This window comes from Trachypithecus francoisi, unplaced genomic scaffold (assembly GCF_009764315.1).
Source record: "Trachypithecus francoisi isolate TF-2019V2 unplaced genomic scaffold, Tfra_2.0 Lachesis_group0, whole genome shotgun sequence".
Lineage (NCBI taxonomy): Eukaryota > Metazoa > Chordata > Mammalia > Primates > Cercopithecidae > Trachypithecus > Trachypithecus francoisi.
This window is the reverse complement of record NW_022681453.1, coordinates 155,779,675-155,805,153: the sequence shown is the minus strand read 5'-3', so window position 1 is coordinate 155,805,153 and position 25,479 is coordinate 155,779,675. Positions and strand designations below refer to the sequence as shown.

At 42.9% G+C, this 25,479-nt stretch overlaps 1 protein-coding gene across 3 annotated transcripts in view; it reads right to left on the bottom strand.

Moving 5' to 3' along the window:
- Nucleotides 1–24,892, bottom strand: part of NME9 (NME/NM23 family member 9) — a 28,562-nt gene extending 3,670 nt beyond the window's left edge. Inside the window, exons 1-9 of one of the 3 annotated variants that reach the window (XM_033212531.1) lie at nucleotides 24,429–24,892; nucleotides 24,206–24,242; nucleotides 19,821–19,878; nucleotides 14,454–14,557; nucleotides 13,146–13,217; nucleotides 10,546–10,662; nucleotides 9,347–9,422; nucleotides 1,164–1,246; nucleotides 770–862 (exon numbers count right to left, since the gene is read on the bottom strand). In XM_033212531.1, coding sequence (XP_033068422.1) covers nucleotides 770–862; nucleotides 1,164–1,246; nucleotides 9,347–9,422; nucleotides 10,546–10,662; nucleotides 13,146–13,217; nucleotides 14,454–14,557; nucleotides 19,821–19,878; nucleotides 24,206–24,242; nucleotides 24,429–24,622 — 834 coding nt within the window. In that variant the 5' untranslated portion in view covers nucleotides 24,623–24,892. The remainder of the gene's footprint in view (nucleotides 1–769; nucleotides 863–1,163; nucleotides 1,247–9,346; nucleotides 9,423–10,545; nucleotides 10,663–13,145; nucleotides 13,218–14,453; nucleotides 14,558–19,820; nucleotides 19,879–24,205; nucleotides 24,243–24,428) is intronic. The other 2 variants (XM_033212533.1, XM_033212532.1) reach the window with 2 other exon arrangements.
- Nucleotides 24,893–25,479: the final 587 nt, after the last annotated feature.

Sequence of the window (25,479 nt, the reverse complement as noted above, 5' to 3'; positions counted from 1 at the left end):
AGCACTCAGAATGACAAGAGTTTTAAGTTGACTCATTTGGGAATAAATATGAGATGATTATATAAGTTAGGCAGAGACATTTAAAAGACCATATCTATGGAAATCTCATGATGCTGGATAACCAAGGGGTGAAATATAGTTGGTACTTTTTTTTTCATGCAATGCCTCACAACCCTTCCTCCTCAAGTAACAGTACTCTGGTTTTCCTTCAGGGAACAGCCCTTCTCCATTTAATTTGGTCCAAATTTGACTGACAATCATGATGCCTATTCCCCAACACACACACACACACACACACACACACACACACACACACACACAACCCTGACATGAGAGGAAGGGCTATGGCCCAAGCTAAGCCAAGAAGACTCCCAAGCGGGTGGGTCGTCAGCAGAAGCAAATGGAAGGTGGTTAGATCTGAGTTATCCAATGGCAGTATCTAAAGTCATATGCTCGAGGCTTTGCTTCTGAGATCCCTCGCTTCCTTTTGTCTCCAAGTCCTTCTCATTAAACTCTCCCTTCAACTATGGGTTATCCTTCTAATAAATTCCTTAATTCATTTCTTAGAGTCAAAACCTTTTCTTTGCAACCAAAAAACTTTACCTGATACAGCCTATTGTCAGTCTGAGAACAAATTCATGACCCACTTGCTGTTCCTATTTTGGTTCTTCATAATTTCTTCTGTCACAAACTAATATCAATCTACAAGCATAGTGTTGGAGGAAGAGAAATGACAGCGTGTTGAACTTATGGAAGTAGATGAGCTGACCTCTCCAGCTCTGTGTTGGTAGAAAAGTCTCATTTCTGCCTCTGTCATGGTTCTCTCTTCATTTGTTAGAATTTCAAACCCAGCTTCCTGAATCTGTAGAATATATATAAATATTCTGAAAGGGTAAATCAAGCCCAAATTCACATTGATTAATTAATTTAGTTGCAAGGTAAAAAAATAAAGACAGGCAACATTAAAGGCTGTGGAGACACTGATCCTCACATTATCTGTCCCAATCAGATTTAACATTTTCATTTGCTTGAATGGAGTTTGAGCTACAATCCCTTAGAAGTCGTCTTCCTGCACTAAGATATCACTGCCTGATGCCCCATCCCTGTTTATCCACAAGAGAGGACACAAGGACAGTGGTGCACGTAAGTGTTGTCTCTCTTACCTTCATGATAATCTCATCAGTCTTTCCGTGGGCCACTGCGTCTGGTTTAATGATGGCCAAGGTACAGATCCTCTCTGATGAAACTAAGCCAAAAATGGTGCTGTCAGATGCTGATGTTTGAGGTGCTCGGGAGTCCATCCACAAAAAAACAATGCTACACAAGGCTCCATTGCACCAAGTGGTAGGCACAGCTTGGGCTCTCAGGGTTCCCTCCCCTGGCCTTAGTTTTGCCTCTGCAAACCTGGACTCTGATGGATGTACCAGTCTGACTCCAGACCTCAACCTCCATCTTGCTGCAAGGAACAGAGACTGAGAGACTGGCTTAATGAACCTGTCTCTGACAGGGCAGGTGGCAGAGGAGGAACATGGGGGAAGGGATTGCTGAAAGACTGCTTGGGACCAGAAATCCAGAAACAACTGCATTGAGTTGGCCTGGGGAGTGGTAAGAAGAGGTATAGGAGAAAGTGAGAGGGGGCCTGGAGCATGGGCAACACAGACCTGGCTGCCCTCATCTCTTCCTGTCACCCTCTCATGATTCCCACCCAGCCTCTACCTGCTGTCTGCCACATGCTCTCCTTTCACTCTACTGGCTCCTGTGCCTCTGCTGCTTTTTCCCTTTCCTGCTATGTAGCTAAAAATGGCTCCTCCAGGCCCTGAGTCTGCGTGATGTTCCGTGACTTCTCAGCTCCAGCACATACTACCAGATTGCAGTTTCAGTAGTCTGTCTCCGTTCGAGTTCTCCTGAGAGAAGCCAGATTGCCCCACTCATTAGTCTGAGCCAAGGTACCAGCCCTAGCTCACTGGCCAGTCTGCTGATTGACTGCCCTTGAATGAGCATCCACCAGTCCAATTAGCTATGACAATGAAGGAGGTGCCACAAGATCAGAGTCCACTGCTGAGGCCCACAGGAGCTATAGGGAGGTCTGTGTCTAGTCCATGAGCCCACCTCCATTGTCCTCCTGCTTATATAAACTTGTCTTTGGTGAGTTATCTACACTCTACACAGAATCATCATTCTCCTATCACCTATTTTGTTTCTCAGCTTTTACATTGGTTGTGTTGAAATGAAACAAGACAATATCTACATTTAAAGAGGGCTTTCTAGTCTGAAAAATCTCAAAAACATGTATTGCAAAAAGTATAAATCATTTCAAGTAACAAATCTATTATTTCTTTCTGAGATTACTATTTCTAATATATCATGAATAGTTAGATTTTAAGAGACTTTTACAATACATTCCATTATAAATTGATTAATGAGATCACCTAAAGGTAGAGGAAGAAGAGAAGAGACCAAAACAGGGGCCTGGGGCATTCCACGTTAAAAGGACAGCACAAGAAAAGAAGCCAATGAAGGAGAAACTGAGGAGAGGCCAGAGACATAGAAGGAAAACAAGAAAAGTCATGACATCTCAGAAACCGGAAGAGAAGGCTTTGAGAAGGAAGATATTGTGAACATCATCTCATTCTGCAGAAAAATCCCATAAGATATGCACTGGAAACTACCTGTTGGTGCCACCAATGAGCACCATTTCAGGGAGTAGTGAGCGCAGAGGCCAGATTGCAATAGGTCAGGGCACGAATGGAAAGTGAAGGTGGCCTAGAGTGTGGACAAAGGAAGCTTGGCTGTGAATAAGAGGAAGACTAAGGGCAAGGGCAGTATCTTAGGTGGTTTTCTAGGTGGGAGAGACTTGATTTGGGAGGAAATCACGGAGGAGGGAAGAAAGAGGACATAATACAATAGGGGAGTAACAGATGTCTCCTGCAGAATCACAATCACCGATTTTCTCTTCACCCTTGAAGTTTTCTTGCTGTCCTAAACTGTGCCTTCTCCCTTGTTAGAATCCAATTCAAACAATTCTTATTCTCCACACATGTAAAAACAGCCTTTCTATTTCAAGCAATAATTTAAAAAATCTTCCTCCTCTTATCAACACAGTTCCTGAGCCTAATTCTGGTTTTCCCTTGTGTCTCGGTTACCACCAAGAGACACCATCCCAGCAATAGCCTTCCTAACTCTTAGCTTTTCTTCATTCTGTCAGGCCAAGTTTTCTCTTATGAAAGGTTCAGGAAGTACTGTGATACCCAGGAGTGTAAAGTCTGCAAGTTAATATTTGGGGAAGATAGGAAAGAGGTTGTAGGGCTCTGGGAAAGAAAGGTTTTCTAATGTTTAAGAAAGAGGTGAAAAAAGAGGCTTGAGCTTTTTTAAAAAGTTCAAATAAGGACTAAGGAAATACCAGCATCATTGCTTTCAGTTATTGGTGTTGCTTCCCTCCATTTTATTACATGCAGCTTTTTTTGATGCCTGGTAATTGCCATGAAAGTCGCACTTGTTATATTTGAACATAATCAAAACGCTGTGTAATGGGCCCAAAATGCTGTTAAAGATCAGAAGAGAGATTTAACACAGTATGTTTGAAGTCCAGTGACTGGAGACAAAATATTTTATGGTTAAGCTTCCCAGAATCATTCCAATTTATCTAGCAACAGGCTTCTCTATAGAAACTATATAGGCCAGGAGGCAGTGGAATGACATTTCCAAAATACTGAAAGAAAAAAAAAAAAGGTCATCCAAGAATACCATACCCAGCAAAACTATCCCTCAAAGATGAAGGTGGGCCAGGCACGATGGCCCAGCACCTTGGGAGGCCCAGGTGGGCAGATCACCTGATGTCAGGGGTTCAAGACCAGCCTGACCAACAGGGCAAAATCCTGTCTCTACTAAAAATACAAAAAAAAAAAAAAAAAAAAAAGCCAGGTGTGGCTAAAAGTGGCTCCTCCAGGCCCTGAGTCTGCATGATGTTCCGTGACTTCTCAGCTCCAGCACATACTACCAGATTGCAATTTCAATAGTCTCTGTCTCCATTCAAGTTTTCCTGAGAGAAGCCAGATTGCCCCACTCATTAGTTTGAGCCAAGGTACCAGCCCTGTCTCTACTAAAAAAAAAAAAAAAAAAAAAAAAAAAAAAAAGCACATCTGTAAACCCAGCTACTGAGGAGGCTGAGGCAGCAGGAGAATCACTTGAACCCAGGAGGCAGAGGTTGCAGTGAGCCAACATCATGCCACTGCACTCCAGCCTGGGTGACAGAGTGAAACTCCATCTCAAAAAAAATAAAAGAAAAAAGAAAAAGAGAAGAAAAAAAGAAGAAGAAGAAGGAATGCCTAAGGAAATCTTTAATCTGAAAGAAAAAAATACTAATATGCAAAAAGAAGACATTTGAGGTATAAAACCCACTGTTGGCCAGGCACAGTGGCTCACGCCTATAATCCCAGCATTTTGGGAGGCCAAGGCAGGTGGATCACTCTAGGCTAGGAGTTCAAAACCAACCTGGCCAACATAGTGAAACCCCATCTCTACTAAAAATACAAAAATTACTAGCTGGGCATGGTGGTACATGCCTGTAATCCCAGTTACCCAGGAGGCTGAGGCATGAGAATCACCTGAGCCCAGGAGGCGGAGGTTGCAGTGAGCTGAAATCGCACCATTGCACTCCAGCCTGGGTGACAGAGTCAGAGTGAGCCAAGATGATGCCACTGCACTCCAGCTTGGGTGACAGAGCTAGACTGTCTCAAAAAAAAAAAAAAAAAAAGCCAGATGCGGTGACTCATGCCTGTAATCCCAGAACTTTGGGAGGCTGAGGCAGGTGGATCACCTGAGGTCAGGAGTTCGAAACCAGCCTGACCAACATGGAGAAACCCTGTCTCTACTAAAAATACAAAATTAGTCAGGCGTGGTGGTCCATGCCTGTAATCCCAGCTAACTGGGAGGCGAGGCAGGAGAATCTCTTGAACCTGGGAGGCAGAGGTTGCAGTGAGCCAAGACTGTGCTAGCTTGGGCGACAAGAGTGAAACTCCATTTCAGAGAAAAAAAAAAAAAAAACCAAGACCCAACTATATGCTGCCTACAAGAAACCCACTTTACCTATAAAGACACATAGACGGAAAGTGAAGGCATGGAAAAAGATATTCATTGCAAGTGGAAATGAAAAGAGAGCAAGATAAACTATACTTAGATCAGAGAAGGTCACTATGTAATGATAAAGGGGTCAATTCATCAAGAGTAACAATTATAAATACCCAACACCAGAACATCCAAGTATATAAAATAAACATTAATAGATCTAAAGGGAAAGATAGACTGCAATACAGTAATACAATACTGCAATACATAGGGACTTCAACACCCTACTGGTAGTAATGGACAGATCATTCAGACAGAAAACAAACATCATAGTCAAACTGCACGCTAGACCAAACAGACCTAACTGATATTTACAGAATATTTCACCTAAGTGCTACAGAAAAGACATTATTTTCATCAGCATGTGGAATATTCTCCAGAATAGAGCAAATTATAAGCCACAAAGCTAGTCACAACAAATTCAAAAAAGCAGAAATCGTATATATCTTTTCTGACCACAATAAAATAAAATTAGAAATCAATAACGAGAGGAACCTCAGAAACTACACAAACACATGAAAATTAAACAACATAATCATGAACAACAAATGCATCAGATAAAAAATTATAAAGGACAATTTTTAATTTCTTGAAACAAAGGAAAATGGAAATACACATCCAAAATCTATGGGATACAGTAAAAAGAGTAATACAGTAAAGGGGAAGGTTGTAGCAATAAATGCTTACATCAAAAAACATAGGAAGATTTCAAATAACTTAATGATGCACCCAAATGCACTAAAAAAGCAATAACAAACCAAACCCCCAATTAGTACTAGGAAGCAAACAATAAAGATCAGAGCAGAAATAAATGAAATTGAGCCTAAAAAATACAGAGGGTCAATGAAGCAAAAAGTTGATTTTTTGATAAGATAAAATCAATGAACCTTTAGCTAGACTAAGAAAAACAGATGACCCAAATAAATAAAATCAGAAAGAAAATGGAGACATAACAACTGGAAACTACAGAAATATAAAGAATCATTAGACACTGTTATGAACAACTACACACCAACAAATCTGAAAACCTAGAAGAAACAGATAAATTCCTGGATACATGCAATCTACCAAGATTGAACCATGAAGAAATAGAAAACCTCAACAAACCAGTAACAACAAGATCACAACTGTAATAAAAAGTCTTCTGCCAAAGAAAATCTCAGGACCTGATGGCTTCAATTCTAAATTCTACCAAAAATTTAAAGAATAACTGATACCAGTTCTACTCAAACTCTTCAAAAAATTTGAAGAGGAGGGAAAACTTCCAAACTCATTCTGTGAGGCCAGAATTGCCCTGATAGCAAAACCAGACAAGGACACAACAAAATGAGAAAACTAGGCCAATATTCTTGATGGACATAAATCCAAAAGTCCTAAACAAAATACTAACAAACCAACTTCAACAACACATCAAAAAGATCATTCACTATGTGGGATTCGTCCCAGGGATGTAAAAAGGGTTCATCATATGTAAAGCAATATATGTGATTCATCAAATCATTAACAGAACCAAGAACAAAAACTGTATAATAATTCCAATAGATGCTGAAAAACCATTCAATAAAATTTGAATTCCCTTTATGATAAAAAAAACCTTCAAAACACTGGGAATAGAAGGAACACACCTCAAAACAATGAAATCCATGTATAACCCACAGCAAACATCATAGTGAATGGGGAAAATTTCAAAGCCTTCCCTCAAAGATCTCGAATAAGACAAGGATGGCTGCTTTTACCATGTTAATTCAAAGACCCCAGCAAAAAACTGTTAGAACTGATAAATGAAATCAGTAAAGTTGCAGGATACAAAAGCAACATACAAAAACCAGTAGCATATGTATATACCAACAGCAGACAATCTGAAAAAGAAACCAAGAAAGCAATCCCATTTACAATAGCTACAAAGAATATAAAATATGTAGAATTGGATTTAACCAAAGATGCAAAAGCTCTCTACAAGGAAAACTATGATACACTGATGAAAGAAATTGAAGAGGACACACACACACACAAATGGAAAGATATTCCAGGCCATGCTGATGGATTGGAAGAATTAATATTGTTAAAATGTTAATAGTGCCCAAGACAATTTACAGATTCAGTGCAATACCTATTGAAATACCAGTGACATTCTTCACAGAAATAGAAAATATAATCCTAAAATGTATATGGAACCACAGAAGACCCCAAATAACCAAAACCGTACTGAGCAAAAATAACAAACCTGGAGGCATCACATGACCTGACTTCAAATTATACTACAAAGCTATAGTGATCAAAACAGCAAAATACTAGCATAAAAACAGACACATAGAATAGCGAACCCAGATGTAAATCCACACATTTATAGCCAGCTCATTTTCAACAAAGGTGCCAAGAACATACAGTGGTGAAAGGACATTCTCTTCAATAAATGGTGGTGGTTAAACTGAATAACTATATGCAGAAGAATGAAACTACACCCCTATTTCTCACCATATACAAACACAAAATCAAAATAGATTAAAGGCACAATTCTAAGACCTGATACTATGAAACTGTCAGAAGAACATTGGAGAAATGTTCCAGGATATTGGTCTGAGCAAAGGTTATTTGTGTAAGACCTCAAAAGCATAGGCAACAAAAGCAAAAATAGATAAATGAGATCACATCAAGCAAAGAAGCTTCTGCAAAGCAAAGGAAACAATCAACAGTGAAGAGACAACCCACAGAGTGGGAGAAAATATTTGCAAACTATCCCTCCGACAAGGGATTAATAACCAGAATATATAAGGAGCTCAACTCAAAAGCAAAAAGAAAGATAATCTAATTTTTAAATGGGCAAAAGATCTGAGTAGACATTTCTCCAAAAAAAAGACATAAAAATGGCCAATGGGTATATGAAAAAGGTGTTCAATATCGGTAATCATCGGGGAAATGCAAATCATAAAATCACAATAAGATTTCATCTCACCCCAGTTAGAATGGGGACTATAAAAAAAAAAAAAGGAGGCTGGGTGCAGTGGCTCACGTCAGTAATCCCAGCACTTTGGGAGGCCAAGGCAGGTGGATCACCTGAAGTCAGGAGTTTGAAACCAGCCTGGCCAATGTGCTGAAACCCAGTCTCTACTAAAAATACAAAAATTAGCTAGGTGTAGTGGTGGGTGCCTGTAATCCCAGCTACTCAGGGAGGCTGAGGCACCAGAATCTCTTGAACCTGGGAGGCAGAGGTTGTAGTGAGCCAAGATCGTGCCACTGCACTCCAGCCTGGGCGACAGAGGGAGACTCCGTCTCAAAAAAAAAACAAAACAACAAAAAAGAGAATAATGAGGCGAGGATGTAGAGAAGGGGGAATGTTCATATACTGCTGGTATGAATGTAAATTAGCACAGCCACTATGGAAAATAGTGTGGAGGTTCCTGAAAAAACAAAAATAGAACTACCAGATGATCCAACAATCCCACTACTATGTATATATGCAAAAGAGAGGAAATCAATATATTGAAGAGATATATGCATTCCCATGTTTATTGCAGCAATATTCACAATAGCCAAAATATGCAATCGACTTAAGTGCCCATCCATGGATGAATAAAGAAAATGTGGTGTATATACACAAGGGAATATTATTCATTAATTAAAAAGATTAAAATCCTGTCATTTGTGGCAACATGGATAGAACTGGAGATCATTATGTTAAGTGAAATAAGCCCCCAAGCAAAGAACAACAAATAGCACATGTTCTTACTCATATGTGGAAACTTAAAAAAATGGATCTCGTGAAGGTAGAGAGTAGATTGGTGATTACCAGAGGCCAGGAAGTGTAGAGAGAGGGATAAAGAGAGGTTGATTAATAGGTACAATCTACAGATAGACAGAAGAAATCAGACCTGGTATTCAAGAGATCAGTAGGGTGACTATAGTTAACATTAATCTATTGTACATGTCAAAATAGCTAGAAGAAAATAATTTGGATATCCATAGCATAAAGAAAAGATAAATATTTAAGGTGATGGATATCCCAATTACCCTGATTTAATTATATGTATGTATCAAATTATCTCATGTACTCTGAAAATATGCACATCTATTATATATCAATTTTTAAAAGAGAATTATGAACCATTAAAAAATCTTCTCAGAGTTCAGATTGCTCAATAAACTGAATACTCATCTATTTTAAACACACATCAAATCTGAGTCTGCTTTGCCTTTTTCCCTTGCTCATTGGTTCTGCACTCACCCATGTCCTCATCTTCACCATTGTTCTTTCCATGGGAAACACATTCATCTTCATCAGAAAGAGCCTCATCTTTAATCTAGTATAAATTGATCATTAAAAGAAAGTAGTTAGCTAATTAACATTACCACTAAAACCTTCAAAAACCTGTAGAGACTAAAAAAAGCAAAGCTCCAAAACACAGAGAAAAAAAATGTCAAAGTTACCAGTCTTGGAAACTTTGCAAGACCCTTTTTGGTGGCTGGGTGCTTGCTGTAGGGCTGACAGAATTAGAATACAAGAAAAGCCATGCTTATCTTAGGTTTTAGAGTCTGCCTCTTTTCATACGCATTAAGTAGAGATAGTTGATAAGAAGACAAAGAATTGAAATGTAAGTAAATACTAAGAGATTGACTATGCAGTACAGAGAAGCAGTAAAGAGAGATAATATTCCCTTGGAGGAGGCACATGAAAATGTTAGCATTTGCAGTTTTCTTTCGGGAGGGAAAATGGCCAGGTTTCTTGGGAAAAATATGATTTGATTCTAATCCATTCCATAAAAATGGAGCTTTGCTATTTGGAATTTAATAAGAAAACTTGAACAATGAACATGGAATGGTGTGGAGTCACATTTGCCAGATGCTCAAAGCACCAGGAAATATCTCTCTACGTATGGTATGTTGATTTTCAAAGGCAGTCAATTATTTGAAGAACTGGCAGTCAATGTTATCATGGAAATAATTTATTAAAATCACAAACTATGCTGATTCTATTTCTCATGTTAATGACAGACCTTAATTTCTAAGTTAAAGAAATGAGCCCTCTGAGTTCACAAGTAAAACCTTCAGGAATATGAGCCAATGGGTCACTAGGAGAGATTTCACCTCAAGGCTGAGAGGAGCCCAGGATAGCTGACTTCTCTTACCCATCACTCCATTCTGTAACTTGATTTTCATTTCGGAATTCATTGTTAAGAGTTGAAGTGGGAGATGAAAGGGAAATTGATAAAGTGCTCTGGATGAAAGAGATGGCTTTTATAAGAAGGTTTCAAAATGCACACATATCACCAGGGCACAGTGCTTGAGGAACAGATCCAGGTGAAACTTTTATGAAGCTGTCTACCAACGGCTCCAGGACAGTCGGGTAAGGGGGATGGGGACTGCTGATCTGGCCCTACTAGCGCACTTGTGAGTTAGCTGCTTATAGAAGTGACCTCCAGTTACCACTTTCCGTTCTCTGCCTTCAGCCAGCACTTTCTTTTCGGCCTCCAGCTGGTCTAGGATGGTTTTCTGCAGCAGTGGGGCATTTGCTCCTCTAACCACAGCCACCAGTTCTCCTCCCTGGAATATGTTACAAACAGCATGAAATACTCTTGGCAAATATTAATCTCTTGCAAGAGATGGCGAGAGTGTCTAGGAGTGTGCCCAAGATCAAGGTCCCTCAACCCCAGGCTCATAGCAATGTGCTCACTTCTGCTGCCCTCCCTTGGCCAGGACGCTCTCAGGTCTGCTTCTAGGATTTTTGCTTGTTTGTTTGTTTGTTTGAGATGGAGTCTCGCTCTGTCGCCCAGGCTGGGGTGCAGTGGCGTGATCTTGACTCACTGCAAGCTCCGCCTCCCGGGTTCACGCCATTCTCCTGCCTCAGCTTCCCAAATAGCTGGGACTATAGGCACCCGCCACCATGCCCAGCTAGTTTTTTTGTATGTTTAGTAGAGACAGGGTTTCACTGTATTAGCCAGGATGGTCTTGATCTCCTGACCTCGTGATGCAAGGCCTCCCAAAGTGCTGGGATTACAGGCGTGAGCCACCGCGCTCAGCCAGTCTGCTCCTAGTTTTAAATGATTTCTCTTTTTCTGATCTCTACCTTCTAGGCCATGCCACTCCTTTCAAAGCTTCCTCCAGGGTAACCATCAGTTCATTAAGGGAGGAACAGTACATAGTAAGTTATGAGTGACTAAGTGTGGCTTACACATGACTTACTCATTCAACAAATATTATTGAGCACTTACTATACCAAGCACCAAGGCAGAGGCAAAGAATATAAACATTAAACATGAAAAAACATAGCTGCAGCCTTCATGAATGGGGACTAGAGTGGGGAGAGGGATGACTGGCCATGCCAAAGAAACAATTACAATACTATAATTGCCGTAAGTAATACGGAAATTTATAAGGTGCTTGGAACTTGGGGCAAGAATTGCCAGCATCATCTGAGATGGTCAGGGAAGGCTTCCCAGTCGAGGTGGTATTTGGGATGAACCTGAGTTTCTGCTTTAACTCTTTCAAAAGTCTGTTTGTTTGTTTGTTTGTTTGATGGAATTTCGCTCTTGTTGCCCAGACTGGAGTTCAATGGCATGATCTCAGCTGACTGCAACCTCTGCCTCCTGGGTTCAAGTGATTCTCCTGCCTCAGCCTCCTAAGTAGCTGGGATTATAGGCACCCGCCACCAGGCCTGGCTAATTTTTGTATTTTTAGCAGAGACGGTGTTTCACCATGTTGGCCAGGCTGATCTCAAAGTCCTGACCTCAAGTGATCCGCCTGCCTCGGCCTCCCAAAGTGCTGGGATTACAGGTGTGAGCCACCGCGCCTGGCCAAAAGTCTCTACGTTTGTACTCACAAAGAAATGAATCTGGAGAGGGAGAAGTTCACATAGAGTGGGTCCTCCTTCCATTTCCATCCCATCCCTTAGTGGACCACCATGGGGTTGAAGATTGTGGCCCATGTTCCCATACAGCCAAGTAAGATTTATGCTTTAATTGCTCTGGGCTCAGGCAATTAAGCCATTGTGGTCCATTTCTGCAGCTAAGCTCTGATGTCAAGTGTGTCTGGGGCATGCTCATCTCCAAGCTCCTCCCTGCTTCTCCCTCTTTTCCTCCCAATCATGTTATCTCATGTAAGTTCAGTCTCCCTACTAAAATCCAAAGCTCAAATAATGTTTTATCATAAGTTTCCAATTTATAATACTTGCAGTGCTGAGGCCAGGAGGCTGAAGTTTTCAAAATTGAACAACCCTAGCCTGGTGTTCGGAGACCTGGTTGAGTAGATCCTGGTATTCCTGACTCTACAATGAGGGGGCTGGTCTGAGTGAGGAGGTATATCGATCCATTGCCATCAGAGCCTAGCAGGTGGCCTCAACCTGGGAAGCCAAGTGTGAAACAATGGGCCCTTAGGGGCATGGAGCTGGACCATGGATGTCACACCCAAGGACATCCAAATTATATTTTCAAAACACTGGGCCACTTGACTTTCCTCAATAGTCCCTCTCATTTCTGACTTTCTGTAAACATATCTTCACATTTTGTGATTAAATAAGGGTGAATGAAGAGCTTGTCTGCCCCATAAAGGAGTATCTGTTTTTACCAAAAAGTCCCCTTTATGGAGCAAAGGATAGAAATCTTGAAACCCTGTGCTCTGAGAGTGAAGCCTCAAGTCTAGAGTACTCATGAGCCAAAAAGGAGCATGTACATTTGAGTGACTGGTACTCTCTCCCCGTGTACACCAAGTCAGGAAGGCTGCCCCAGCACAGTGACCACCAGGGTGTTGTGTCATCCACCTCCTTGGGCGCAGGGCCCTCAGGTCGCCATCCTAGTCAACAGCTTGTATCACCACTTCAACTTGGGGGTGGGGGTGTCTTTATGTAGCCAACATCATAAAAAAAGACTGGGAGGCATCAGAGAAAACAGCATCACTTGTTTGAATCTGTGAGGCCTCTTGGTGGTTCCCATTAATTCTCCCAAAGATAATTAATGTCAGTGAGATGCTTCTATTTTGAACTCTAATGATGTGCAATTGTCAAATAGTTCTGGTTCTGAAAATGTACTTACTGCATAAAACAGAAAGGTTGGCTCGCACTTCCCTCGGTACTTTTCGAGGACATCAAGACGATCTGCCTCTGCCTAAAGAAAACCACTATCAGCAGCTACCCTGGGTGCAGGGGGTGCAGGGCCCGATTGATCGGTGGGAAACCACACAGGGAACTGAACACCCCCAGGACTGACTTCCCCAGGTGGAGCCCCGATTTGCTCTCATGCTGTTCCTGCTAATCAGAGCTGTCCTATAAAATTGCAGACATGTACTCTCTTGAAGAATCAAATGAGGAGGAAGCAAGAGTATCTCCTGCCCCACCCAGCTACTGTACCAGTCCAAGGGAGCGCTACTGGCTAATGTCCTTCTGCAGCCATGACTGACAACCGAGGTGAAGGTCCTCAGGCACCGACTTCATTGAGAAACCTGCTGCACATGGGCATAAGAGATCCCCCACACAAGCCCTTCTACAGCACACTCCCTATGGAAGCACCAAGACTGACTACCAAAGGAGGAACTGCAAAGTCCTTGAAGTCCAACTTCTTGAGTGATTAGTGTAAGTCATATTTTCTCCTGTCTTCACTGCCTATGAACCTCAAACCCATGCAGCATATCAACAGTGTCTGTTGAATACTTCTCTGGAATTTATTCCCATTTCCATACATTCATCCAAATAAATATTTGCTATAAGTTCCCCTTTATGGAGCAGAGGATGGAAATCTGAAAGTGACATTTCAGTCAACAGTGTTCACGAGCCAAGGAGATGCGGCTGGGGTGGTGGCTCACACCTGTACTCCCAACACTTTGGGATGCTGTGGTGGGAGGATTGCTTGAGCCCGGGAGTTCTAGACCAGCCTGGGCAATATAGTGAGACCTTGCCTCTACAAAAAGTTAAAAAATTAGTGAAGCATGGTGGCATGTGCCTATATAGTCCCAGCTAGTTGGAAAGCTGAGATGGGAGGATCATTTGAGGCTGGGAGGCAAAGGCTGCAGTGGGCCATGATCCCAACACTGCACTCCAGCCTGGTTGACAGGAGAAAGAAAAAAGAAGAGAGAGAATATGCATTTGAGTGACATATATTTCTTCTCTTCATATAGCACCAAGAACTGCTCAAGCCAAGAGTGATATAGGGAGGTGGGGTGGGGAATAGGAACCTTCATAGCTAGAGAAATTAGAAAGTATCATGACAGTATCAACAAAAAGTCCATACTGATTGCTTTTTAATGATCTGAGAAAGACTACTCTCACACTTCTCCTTCCTGACTCTTTTAAATTTTTAAATTCTTTTTACAATATTGTATGACTGTTGGATGAGAGAGAATCTTACTAATGCAAAGTGCAGAAGGTCCAGGCCGACCTCGATCCTCATCTTCTGGAAGAGGCTCACCACAGGTTTGCATGGGCCACACCAGCCTTGATAGACATCAACAACTGTGTGGAACCAAGAAGCAGGAACATTCAGTAGACACCAGTGCCCACCACACCAGGCAAAATGTATACCTATACATTCTAACCCTCCTCAAATGGACATTCATTTGCAGGGATATCTAATGGTTAAAGGGATTTACTATCCCATGAGATTGTAAGCAAGTATGGAAACACAGCTAGCCCTCATTCTTATGAACTTGGTATACTGAATTCTAAATACAGTATAAGTATAGCAGAAAATAATTTTCTTAATATGGCTCCTTTATCTTAAGGGTTCTCCAGGCTACATTCAGGGTTAGGCCTAACACAGGGTGGCCCTCAATGATATTGGAATTAGACTGAAAACGTCTATTTTAAAAAGGAGAGGTCACTCACTGTAGGTGACCCAGCAGCACACAATTGACTTTTATGTAATCCTTCCATAATAAACACAGGTTTGACCTTTTCTTCTGATGAATTAAAAGCCACTTTCTTTGGGTGGAGCAGAGTTTTATTTACTTTAGAAAAATCAACATTTTTCTCCCAGAAAGTGAGCCTGATAGACAGCTAGAGAGAAACTTGGATACCTTTTTCTTCTTTAGTCCCAATCTATAGTACATGTCAGGGCTGGATGTAGAGGAACCCTCTCATCTGAGTGTTGTGAACCACATGATCTACAGGAAGCTAAGCAAACCAAGCCAACTCCCTTCTACTGGATTTGTGCAGGACCTGCCCCACACGACCATGAAGCGACAGCAAGGGCTAGATGGTGACATACCAGTGGCCGTATTTTAGAGGAGGGATATCTGCCAAAAGGCTTCAACACTCCCAGAGTTCATGCCTGTTCTACACAGGTGAGGATTTCAGTTCAACCGCTAGAGTAGCATAGTCACAGGGAGATAGTGTCAAAATTGCTAATAGTTGATTAACTCTGTCAATTTTAATAGCATGCAATTTGTGATTTTACTTATCGCAGATTCACATTTCAAAATTTTCCCATCAAGTGAGAACTATTAATATAATACAATATAAATTGTCATGACTAAAGTTAGTATAGAGACTGGTGGCACTGTACTAACACTGTTCTGTACTAACCAGGGAAGGAAGGCTTCCCATGAAGAGGTGACTTGCACTGGGCATTGTAGAGAGCCCAGGCTTGGATGGGCAGAGAGGGAGACTGTGGTGCAAAGGATGGGCAGCCAGGCATAGGTGGCAGACTCAGGGACCCCTGGGCAGCCTGCTGGACCAGACCTGCCTGAGGTGGTGTGGTAGGAAGTGGTGGCAGGGATCACTGGAGGAATCTGGAATGTGGGGCTTGAGGAGCTCTATCCTGAATCACTAGGCAACGAGGATTTACAGTAAGTATTAGAGAGAAGAGGGAGCTAATATTTTGGACTTGCCTGCATCCAGAATTGTAATAAATAAATTTCTGTTCTTTATATACTACCTATCTGTAGTGTCCTGTTACAGTAGCATAAACAGACTAAGCTATTCTGCTTTAGCTGCAAGAGGGCAGGTGCACTTTGCTTTTCTCTAAAAAGCCCAGTGAGATGGATATCATTATTGCACTATCGAGATGAGGAAACTGAAGTTCAAAGAGATGAAGTCATGGACCTAAGGTAAGAAAGCAAATTCTCAAGCAGTATAGCTTAGTCCATTTATGCTGCTGTAACAGGACACTACAGACTGGGGCAGTTTATAATGAACAGAAACTTATTTCTCATAGTTCTGGAGGCTGGCAAGTCCAAGATCAAAGTGCCAGCAGGTTTGGTTGTTAGGTAAGGGCTGCATCCCTCTGGAGGAGAATTATGCTGTGTCCTCACATGACGGAAGTCAAGGGCAAGAGGAATAAACTCCTGCCATCAAACCCTTTCATAAGGGCACCACTCATGAAGGGCACTACTCCCCTTTTAAAGGCCCCACCTCTTAAAACCATTATTTTTGCCATTCAGTTTCAACACCTGAATTTTGAAGGGGGACACATTTAAACCACAGTACAGCAGACTCAAGTTTTAAATCCTGTGTTGCCTGATGCCATAGCCCATGCTCTTTCAGCTGCTCCAGGGAAGAAGCAAGATGCATAAATTCAGCAGTGTTCATTGGTTCAGCCAAGTAGCACAATTTTGCAGAATGTGAGAACCCAAGCTGGGTATAGGAGGAATGAGGAAGCCAGACACACGGGTGGCAGAGGGGATAGAATGAAAAGAATGTAGGCAGAATACTAGGGATGAAAATGAAGACGGTGTGAAAAGGACTTCACCTTTGAGCCTGGCAGAGAAAAAGAACTAGCGAGGGGTGGGGAGAGATTGTTGGAGGGGAAAGGAGAACAAACTCAACTCTAAACAGGCTGGGTTTTCAGTACCAACCAGAAAATCTAAGACAAGTGATCACAAAGGCAACCAGACATCCAAGCAGGAGAGTGGGATTTGGGTTCCACAGCATCCAGGTAGAGGATAAAGTTCTGGGCTTTCCTGAAGACAAGAGTTTCACAATTGACAGATTTTTATTTATTTTTTTATTTTAACCTACTACAGTTATGTGGATGATGGCCAAAAAGGGCATTTGGGTCAAGCCAGGAAAATGTCCCTGAAGACTTAGAGGGCCCTGTACACAGGCCCACTGAAAAGGGCAGGTTTAAATCCCAAAGGAAAAAAGCTGGAGCTCAACTCTCTGTGCTGTATTTGTATTGACAGTGCATCTGCCATTGCTACTAGCTTCTCCCTCCCTCTTGGACGCCCTGGCTCTGTGAGGAGTGGTGGGCACAAAGGCACCTTCACAAAGTTATGGAGGAAGCGGGGATGGGGGTAGGGGGTAGGAAGGAACAGAGAGGAAGTGTTTGATTTGACTCTGAGTGAGAGGAAGCAAAACAGAGAAGCCACATGGACGGAATGGCAGAGACAAGAAAAAGGTGTGTCTGTGTGTGTGTGCGTGTGTGGGTGTGTATGTATGTGTGTGTCTGTGCATGCATGTGTAGGCCTGAAGGGACTTTGGCATATTGAAAGCAGGTGAAAATGAGCCAGCAGAAGGCAAGGTTTCCAAGATGCTGTTGGTTTACTTTGGAAGCAAATTTCTGCTGGCTGGAGAGAGAGAGAAAAACACATATCTATGTATTTATATGCTCCATATCTATATATTCCTCGACTGCCTGATGAGAAGGAGCAAAGAGGAGGTCCTGCTACCTTCAGTCAACAGAGGCCCTTGAACCATTTAGACCAGGCTTGGCAGAGGGTCAGTGCTCACTGGATGTTAGCTACTATCACAAAGGGTGCTTAGCAAGGTGGCTGGCACACGATACATTCTCAAAAAATTAAGGAATGGTGGTTTTTTCACGGTTGTTAAAGAAATGGAAATAATGATTTGTTTCACCTGGAGTCATGTTCCAGTTGCCCAGACAAGACACATGGACAAATGGTTAAGCCTTGGCACCATCAAAAAGACTTTATAATCCCTCAAACAGTGGAGTGTTTGAGGGATTATATTCACACCCACACAGCTGGATCAGCCTTTATCTAGTACTCACTCAGCCTCAGTCCCAGGCAAGTCTACTACAGATGTGAGATTAAAAAGCCAATGCTGGCCGGGCGTGGTGGCTCACACCTTAATCCCAGCACTTTGGGAGGCTGTGGTGGGCAGATCATTTGAGGTCAGGAGTTTGAGATCAGCCTGGCCAAGACGGTGAAACCCCGTCTCTACTGAAAATATAAAAATTAGCTGGGTGTGAGAGAATGTCCCTGTAATCCCATCTACTTGGGAGGCTGAGGCAGAAGAATCACTTGAACCCCAGAGACGGAGGTTGCAGTGAGCCAAGATTGCACCACTGCACTTCAGCCTGGGTGACTCAGTCTCAAAAAAAGAAAGAAAAAGCCAATGCCGTTGTGTTCAGAGTCTAGGGGAAAAGCCATGATGGTCTTTCCCTACAGGGGCCACAGCAAGTGGGGTGTGTGCTGGAGGGATTGAGACAGAGACTCACCCCAAGTGCCCTAGGAGCTCCCAGGAGGGACGTGACCACACAGAGGTTCCAGAAAGATTTCATACGAGGAAGCTAATTTTGCACTGGGTCGGGGAATAAGAAAGATTTCTGCAGTTGGTGATGGGCCATGATATCCTATCTGGCTTGAATGGGCTTAAATGCTGACGTCATTTGGTAATGGGCAAGCTAAGATCAGATACAAAGCACACTGAGCAGGTATATTCACAGAAAAATTGAGCAGGCACACAGAGAGTAACAGAGCACAGAGATATCTGCAGTGAATGAGAACGAGAAGTAAAGAGTGGGTGACAGCAGGTGGTAGGCAGCCTCTCAGATGTCTCTAATGATCCCCACCTCCTGGTCCTCATGTACTTGTGTAATCCCCTGCCCTGGAGTGTGGACTGGACCTAGTGACCAGCTTCTAATGAGCAGAGTATGGCAAAAGCAATGGGATATCACTTTCAAGATTAGGCTAACAAAAGGCTGTGACTTCCAACTTGTGCCCTCTCTTAGAGCTCTGTCCTGGGGGAAGCAAGTTACCAGGTTGTGAGTAGCCTCATGGAGAAACCAATGGCAAGAAGTTAATGTCTCTGGCCAACAGCCAGTGAGGACTTGAATCCTTCCTACCAACAGCTTCATGAGTGAGCTTGGAAGTGGATCTTCTTAGGCCTGCCAGTAGCCACACAAAAGAGCTGGGAAGCAAATCTACTACTCGTTGAGCCTTGAGATCCCGTCTGACACCTTAACTACCATGGTGAGACACTCTGAGCCAGAGCTATCCAACTAAGCTGTACCTGAACTCCTGACCCACAGAAACTGGGATAATCAATGTTTGTTGTTTTAAACCACTAAGTTTCTGGGTAAATTGCTAAGCAGCAACAAATAACTGATGCCAGCAGGATGGGGATGAGGAGGCCCATAGACAGTGGCCTGCTGTTTCCTAATGACTGCAGTCCCAGGTTCAAGTCCCAGTGATGCCTGGCTCGCCTTCCATCCTTTGAGTTCCAAGAGATCCCTGTATTCCCTCCAATGCATTCTCCTTTAGTGCCTGAGGTAATTAGAAGAGGTTTTCTGTTACTTTTAACACCAAACAATCCTGAGTACCGACTCATTTCCTGAACTGAATTTACTGATGTTCAAGCCAGACACACACACACACACACACACACACACACACACACACACACACCTGGTTTTTTATGAGGTTCAAGGTAATAGGAAAGTAGTGTTCATTGCAGCCCTTTTCTTCATGGCTCATCACACCATTTAATAATTTAGAAAAGAATGGATCTAAAAAGTTATTTTACTTTGAATTACCAGTTAGTCCTTTGGAACTGAGCATTTCCTCCCAAAGCTCTTGGGTGCTGATGTTGACCTAAAGCCAAAGAGGATCAAATGCTGTATTACTGAGGGCTCAGGCAGGGAAACAATTCAATCTCTTTGCTCTAGATTTCTTTCTATCTCTGAAATACTTACAAGTACAGTTCAAGTTATCCTCTGTCTTCTTTTCTCCTTCCTTATCTCCCTCCTTCCCTACCCAGAAAAAAACAGTATCCTAAGAATAATGTGTACTAGTCTCAGGCATTTAAAAAATAATTTTACATGTTATTTGTCCAGGAACAATATATAAATTGTTTTTGTGTCCTTAAAATGTACATGAATGTATCAAACTTTAGGTCTCATTTTGAAATTTGTGTTTTCACTTAGTATCAGAATTAAGTTGAATTTATTGCCATTCACTCACATTTTTTTTCTTATCCACAGAGTTCTGGTTTTATAAATATGAAATACAAGGAAAAATACATATTATCCCTCTTCATTAATGTAAAAATTTCTTTTCTTTTTTTTTTTTTTTTTGAGATGGAGTCTGGCTCTGTCACCCAGGCTGGAGTGCAGAGGCACAATCTCAGCTCACTGCAACCTCTGCCTCCCAGGTTCAAGCGATTCTTATGCTTCAGCCTCCTGAGTAGCTGGGATTACAGGCACGCACCATCACACCTGGCCATTTTTGTATTTTTAGTTGAGACCGGGTTTGACCATCTCATCCAGGCTGGTCTCGAACTCCTGACCTCAAGTGATCTGCCCACCTCAGCCTCCCAAAATGCTGGGATTACAGGTGTGAGCCACAACACCTGGCCAATAGTAAACATTTCTGTATAATGTTTTTTACTGTGAAATAATTTCAAACTTACAGAAAGTATGCAAGTACAGTATAAACATTTAGGGATTTTTTTTTTTTAGGTATTTGGAAGTAAATTACAGCTTGTTATCTCATTACTCCTGAATATATTATTCCTATGTAACACAATACAATAATCAAAATCAGGGGAAAAAAACACTGACATGTTTTGAACATTTAATCCTTAGATAGAGTACAACTTTTCCTATTTATCCCATAATGTCCTGAGTAGCAAAGGAGCTAATCAGAAACGTGTGCTAGATTTATTTGTCAAGTCTCTTTAGCCTGGAATAGTTCTTTAGTCTTTCTCTTCTTTTCACAATGTTGACACTTTGGAAAATTACATGCCAGGTATTTTGTAGAATGTCCCTCAGTTGGGGCATATGAGATGTTTCTTCCTGATTGGATTCAGACTGTGCATGTTTGGACTGGTTGAAATTGGCTGGACTGGTTGGAGTGTTGGAGAAGCTGAAGATCATTCCTCTCACTACTCCCTAGCAGGTGAGACACAATTTCCATCTGCCTATTACTGATGTTCACTTTGATCACTGGATTAACATGGTCTGCCAGGCCTGTTGTCTGTAAAATTATTCCCCTTTTCTTTGTAATTAACATATTTTTGTGATGAGCTACTTTGAAACGATATAAATTAAAAGACCACACAAATTACTACTGGGTTTTTTGTTTGTTTTTTGAGATGGAGTCTCACTCTGTCACCCAGGCTGGAGTCAGTGGCATGATCATGGCTCACTGCAACCTCTGCCTCCTGGGTTCAAGCGATTCTCCTGCCTCAGCCTCCCAAGTAGCTGGGATTATAGGTGCCTGCTACCACACCCGGCTAATTTTTTGTATTTTTAGTAGAGACAGGGTTTCACCATGTTGGCCAGGCTGGTTGTGAACTCCTGACCTCAAGTGATCCACCTGCCTGGGCCTTCCAAAGTGCTGGGATTATAGGCATGAGCCAGCACGCCTGGCCTACTATTATTATTAATACTGGTATGCCAAGGTCTATGTCCCTTTAAAAAAGATAGGATGCATTATTGGCAATAAGGGCAAGAAACATGCAACACCTGCTAATCCTCTATTAAAAGCCCCTTTTTTGGCCGAACGTGATGGCTCATGCCTGTAGTCCCAACACTTTGGGAGGCCAGGGCGGGCAGATCACTTGAGGCCAGAAGTTTGAGACCTGCCTGGCCAACATGGTAAAACCCTGCCTCTACTAAAAAAAAAAAAATACAAAAGTTGGCCGGGCGTGGTGGCACATACCTGTTTTCCCAGCTACTCAGGAGGCTGAGACATGAGAATTAGTGAACCTGGGAGGTGGAGGTTGAACTGAGATGAGATGGTGCCACTGCATTCCAGCCTGGGCAACAAGACAGAATGAGACTGTCTAAAAAAAAAAAGAAAAAGAAAAAAGATCTCTCTTTTAAGGAAGCATGCTCCTTACTTTTTTTGTTTCAATGAAAAGTAGAAGAAAAACCCAGAAGAGTCTTCTTGATGCCTTAAATGAAGTAAGAGAGCTGGACTGATACAACCTTAGGCCCACAACTACAGTCCTGAGGAAAGTGATAGAAGCGTTCAGAAGGACCCCCCACCCCTACCCAGAGGCTCAGACTTAAGTCACCAGCAACTCTCTGTGGCCCACCCCTGTCACGGAGTGAGTCCCACCAGCTCTGGGGCCAGGACTCTGGGCAGTTGAAGAATCTCAGCCCTGGGAGCCAGGTAAGAGCGGAACGGTGTGGGAACTATCCAGACTTCACTAAACCTTGCATTTGGTAGGGAATGAATAGGGAATGTGTGGCACCTTTTACCCAGACTGTCCCTTGATGTCCTGTGATTTCTGTCTGTCTCGGTTATAAACGGAACCCTGAATAACCTTGCTGAAAGAGAGGACAAGGTTCCTGGGTTGGCCGACTTTAGGCACTGCTTTCGAGGGGTTTACCTTATAGAGAGGTGACCTTTACACAGATGCCTCAGTGTAAGAGGGGAGGGAGGCCACTCACTCTCCTCCCTCAGCAGGAGGGAGCACTTACTGAGTACTGCATTGTACTCAGAGCTCTGAGTAATACACATGAAAAAATAACAACATTGCTAACAAAAGTTATTACCGCCATAGGAGATCTAGGGCATCAACACATGAAATGACCGTAATATGGGGCAATAACATTAGAGACACCACAGACCGCATCAGACCAGCCAGGAAGTGTCTAAAGGAGTCTCATCACAGCTCTGCAGGCGTTAAAGGACAGGTATTATCCCTCCTGTCTATGTAAAAGATACGGAGGCCAGAGGGTTGAGGAAATGAGTCACACAGCAAAGAATGGTAGGACCAGTTGCTCAGAATTTACTTCAACCAGAACATTCATATATGAAGTGCTTTCTGACTCTAGAATTCTAGAATATCAAGGCTGGAAGAAGGCCCTTAGGGATAATTCACACAACATCCTCATTCCATAGATGGGCAAGCTATAGCCCAGAGAAGGTATGGGATGTAGTCAAAGACACAGTTGGCTATAGAGGACACAAGAACTACATCAGGTCTTCTGACTTTCAGTCTAAAAATCCCACCCCACCCCCACCCCTCCCACCCCCAGCATGGGGTACCCTTAGAATGATGCTGCTTTCCCCTTTCCTCTTTTTTAAACCACTAGACTTTTGAAATCCACATACAAACTATCCTACCGAGGACAATAAGAGAAAAACCAGATGTTTCAAAATCGCTAAAGCTCTATTATCTAGGAGGCGCTGTAGCCTTAGTATGCATCTTACTGGGACCAGGTGATGATGAGACATTTTAAAGTTTGTTTTAAAATGTTCCCATGTTAAGATCATCCAGATGATCTCCTTATGACAAAGCACTCTCTCCCAATTCCAGGGTCTATTCCTGCATGTTTTTATCATCACTTCAGAATCAACCACTGTTTATTGTCCAGAACCAAGAAAAAGAGCAGTTGCTGGCTTCTGAATTCACTTGTCCCACATGCAAATGAAGTAAGGTACTCTATATAACAAATGCCCAGCACATAATATATCTCAAAACATATTTGTTAATAAGTGAAATTTGATGAGAACAGTGCTGGGAAAACTGGGTCTCCACAGAGCACAGTTACTCATGCCCAAAGCCAAAAGAACCTATACTGTATTCTCTGTGCAAGCTGCAGTTATATTTCAACAACAATAACAAAATAACGGTCACGTCGAGTTATGTTGATTCATATTTTCTTGGTTTGTAGTTTTATTTAACGCATGTTTAGGTTTTATGGTTGTATACGCACTATAAATATAAACAGCTTCTACTCAGTTTTGTTTGCATTAATTTTGTTTGCATAAAATTTGTCATCACTGGGGTTCCAAGATAAGTTTTGGCCCTTTAAGACGGAAGAGTACATCACTCAAGTTTGGGAACACTGTCACATACTGCTAGCAAACAAAATGTCACTTTTATACTACAACCCCGCTCCAATCACCCTCCTCTTCCCCGGGCCCAACCCAGAGCTGGAAGCTAGCGCCCCTTGAGGCTTACCTGCAGGGCAATTTCCTTCTTCCTGCTGCCCATGGCTCTGCAAAGAAGACGAAGCCCTGTTACCGCGGCCGTGGGCCGTTCCCCCGCAGCCTCGCGACAAACCGCTGCGTGGATCAGCAAGCCCAGAGCCTCCTTCAGATAAGCCCCCCTCCTATGGCCCCCGGCCCCTTTTTAAGACGCTTCTAACTGGCGGCAAATCAACACACTGACACAAAGTGAACACCCCACGAGGAAGCGGAGCCTGCTGTCCGCGGGCTCGTGGCTCGCCGGGCGGTTTTCTGGGGATCTGCAAAGCCCCCTCCCCACCCCGGAGCCGGCCAGGGGGCTCCCGCAGAGGCCGGAGTCAGTGCGCGGGGCGCGGTGCAGCCTGCCGGGCACAGGGTCGCCGGTCGAGGATTTCGGACCAAAAAACGACATGGGACCCTGTCATCCCTACTGTTCTTATGGATTACTGGGAAACTGAGCCACTGCGAACGACAGGCACACGATCTTCGACGCGCCCGGAGTCACCAACCGAGTCTGCAGCGACCTAGCCGCGGTCGTCATGGCAACCTGGCCCCCCTGCCAGGCCTGCCAGGAAAGCCGGCGGACACGTAAGCCACGCCCACTCTGGGCCAAACGCAGTCTCTTCGCGGAGACTCTGAACTCAGCCAGCGAGAAGCAGGAGGGAGTCCCGCCCCTTGCCCTCCATATCGGACTATGGGAACCCACTCATTGGCTGCAGCGTTTGTCAGCGTCTGGAGGCTTTGAACCCACCAGGCAAAGACCCAGTGCATCTGTGCGTTGCACAGTCGCATCTGTGAATCCCTGCATCCCTCCTGCCCCGCCTGCCAAGACTACTGTGCAGCTTTTCTACCATCACATACCGGTATAATGTGTGCAAGGTACGGGGCGTCTCCAGGTTTTCAGGGGTCTGCAAGCGTTCTCTTTAAGGCAAAGAATATGAAATTACAAATTCAAAATTAGATATGAAAGTCAACTGAGACACATACAAAACAGTTACAAACATTGTAAATATTAATCCAACTCTATGAATAACCACTTTAAATGTGAATAACCTGATTACACCAATTAAAAGAGAGATTGTCAGAGTGGATTTCAAAAACAAAGCCCAGCTATGTGTTATCCACAAGAAAATACATTAAAAGCAAAAAAATAGAGATAGCTATACCAGGCTGACACTAACTAAAAAAATAGCTGAAGTCGGCCAGGCGCGGTGGCTCACGCCTGTAATCCCAGCTCTCAGGGAGGCAGAGGCGGGAGGATAGCTTGAG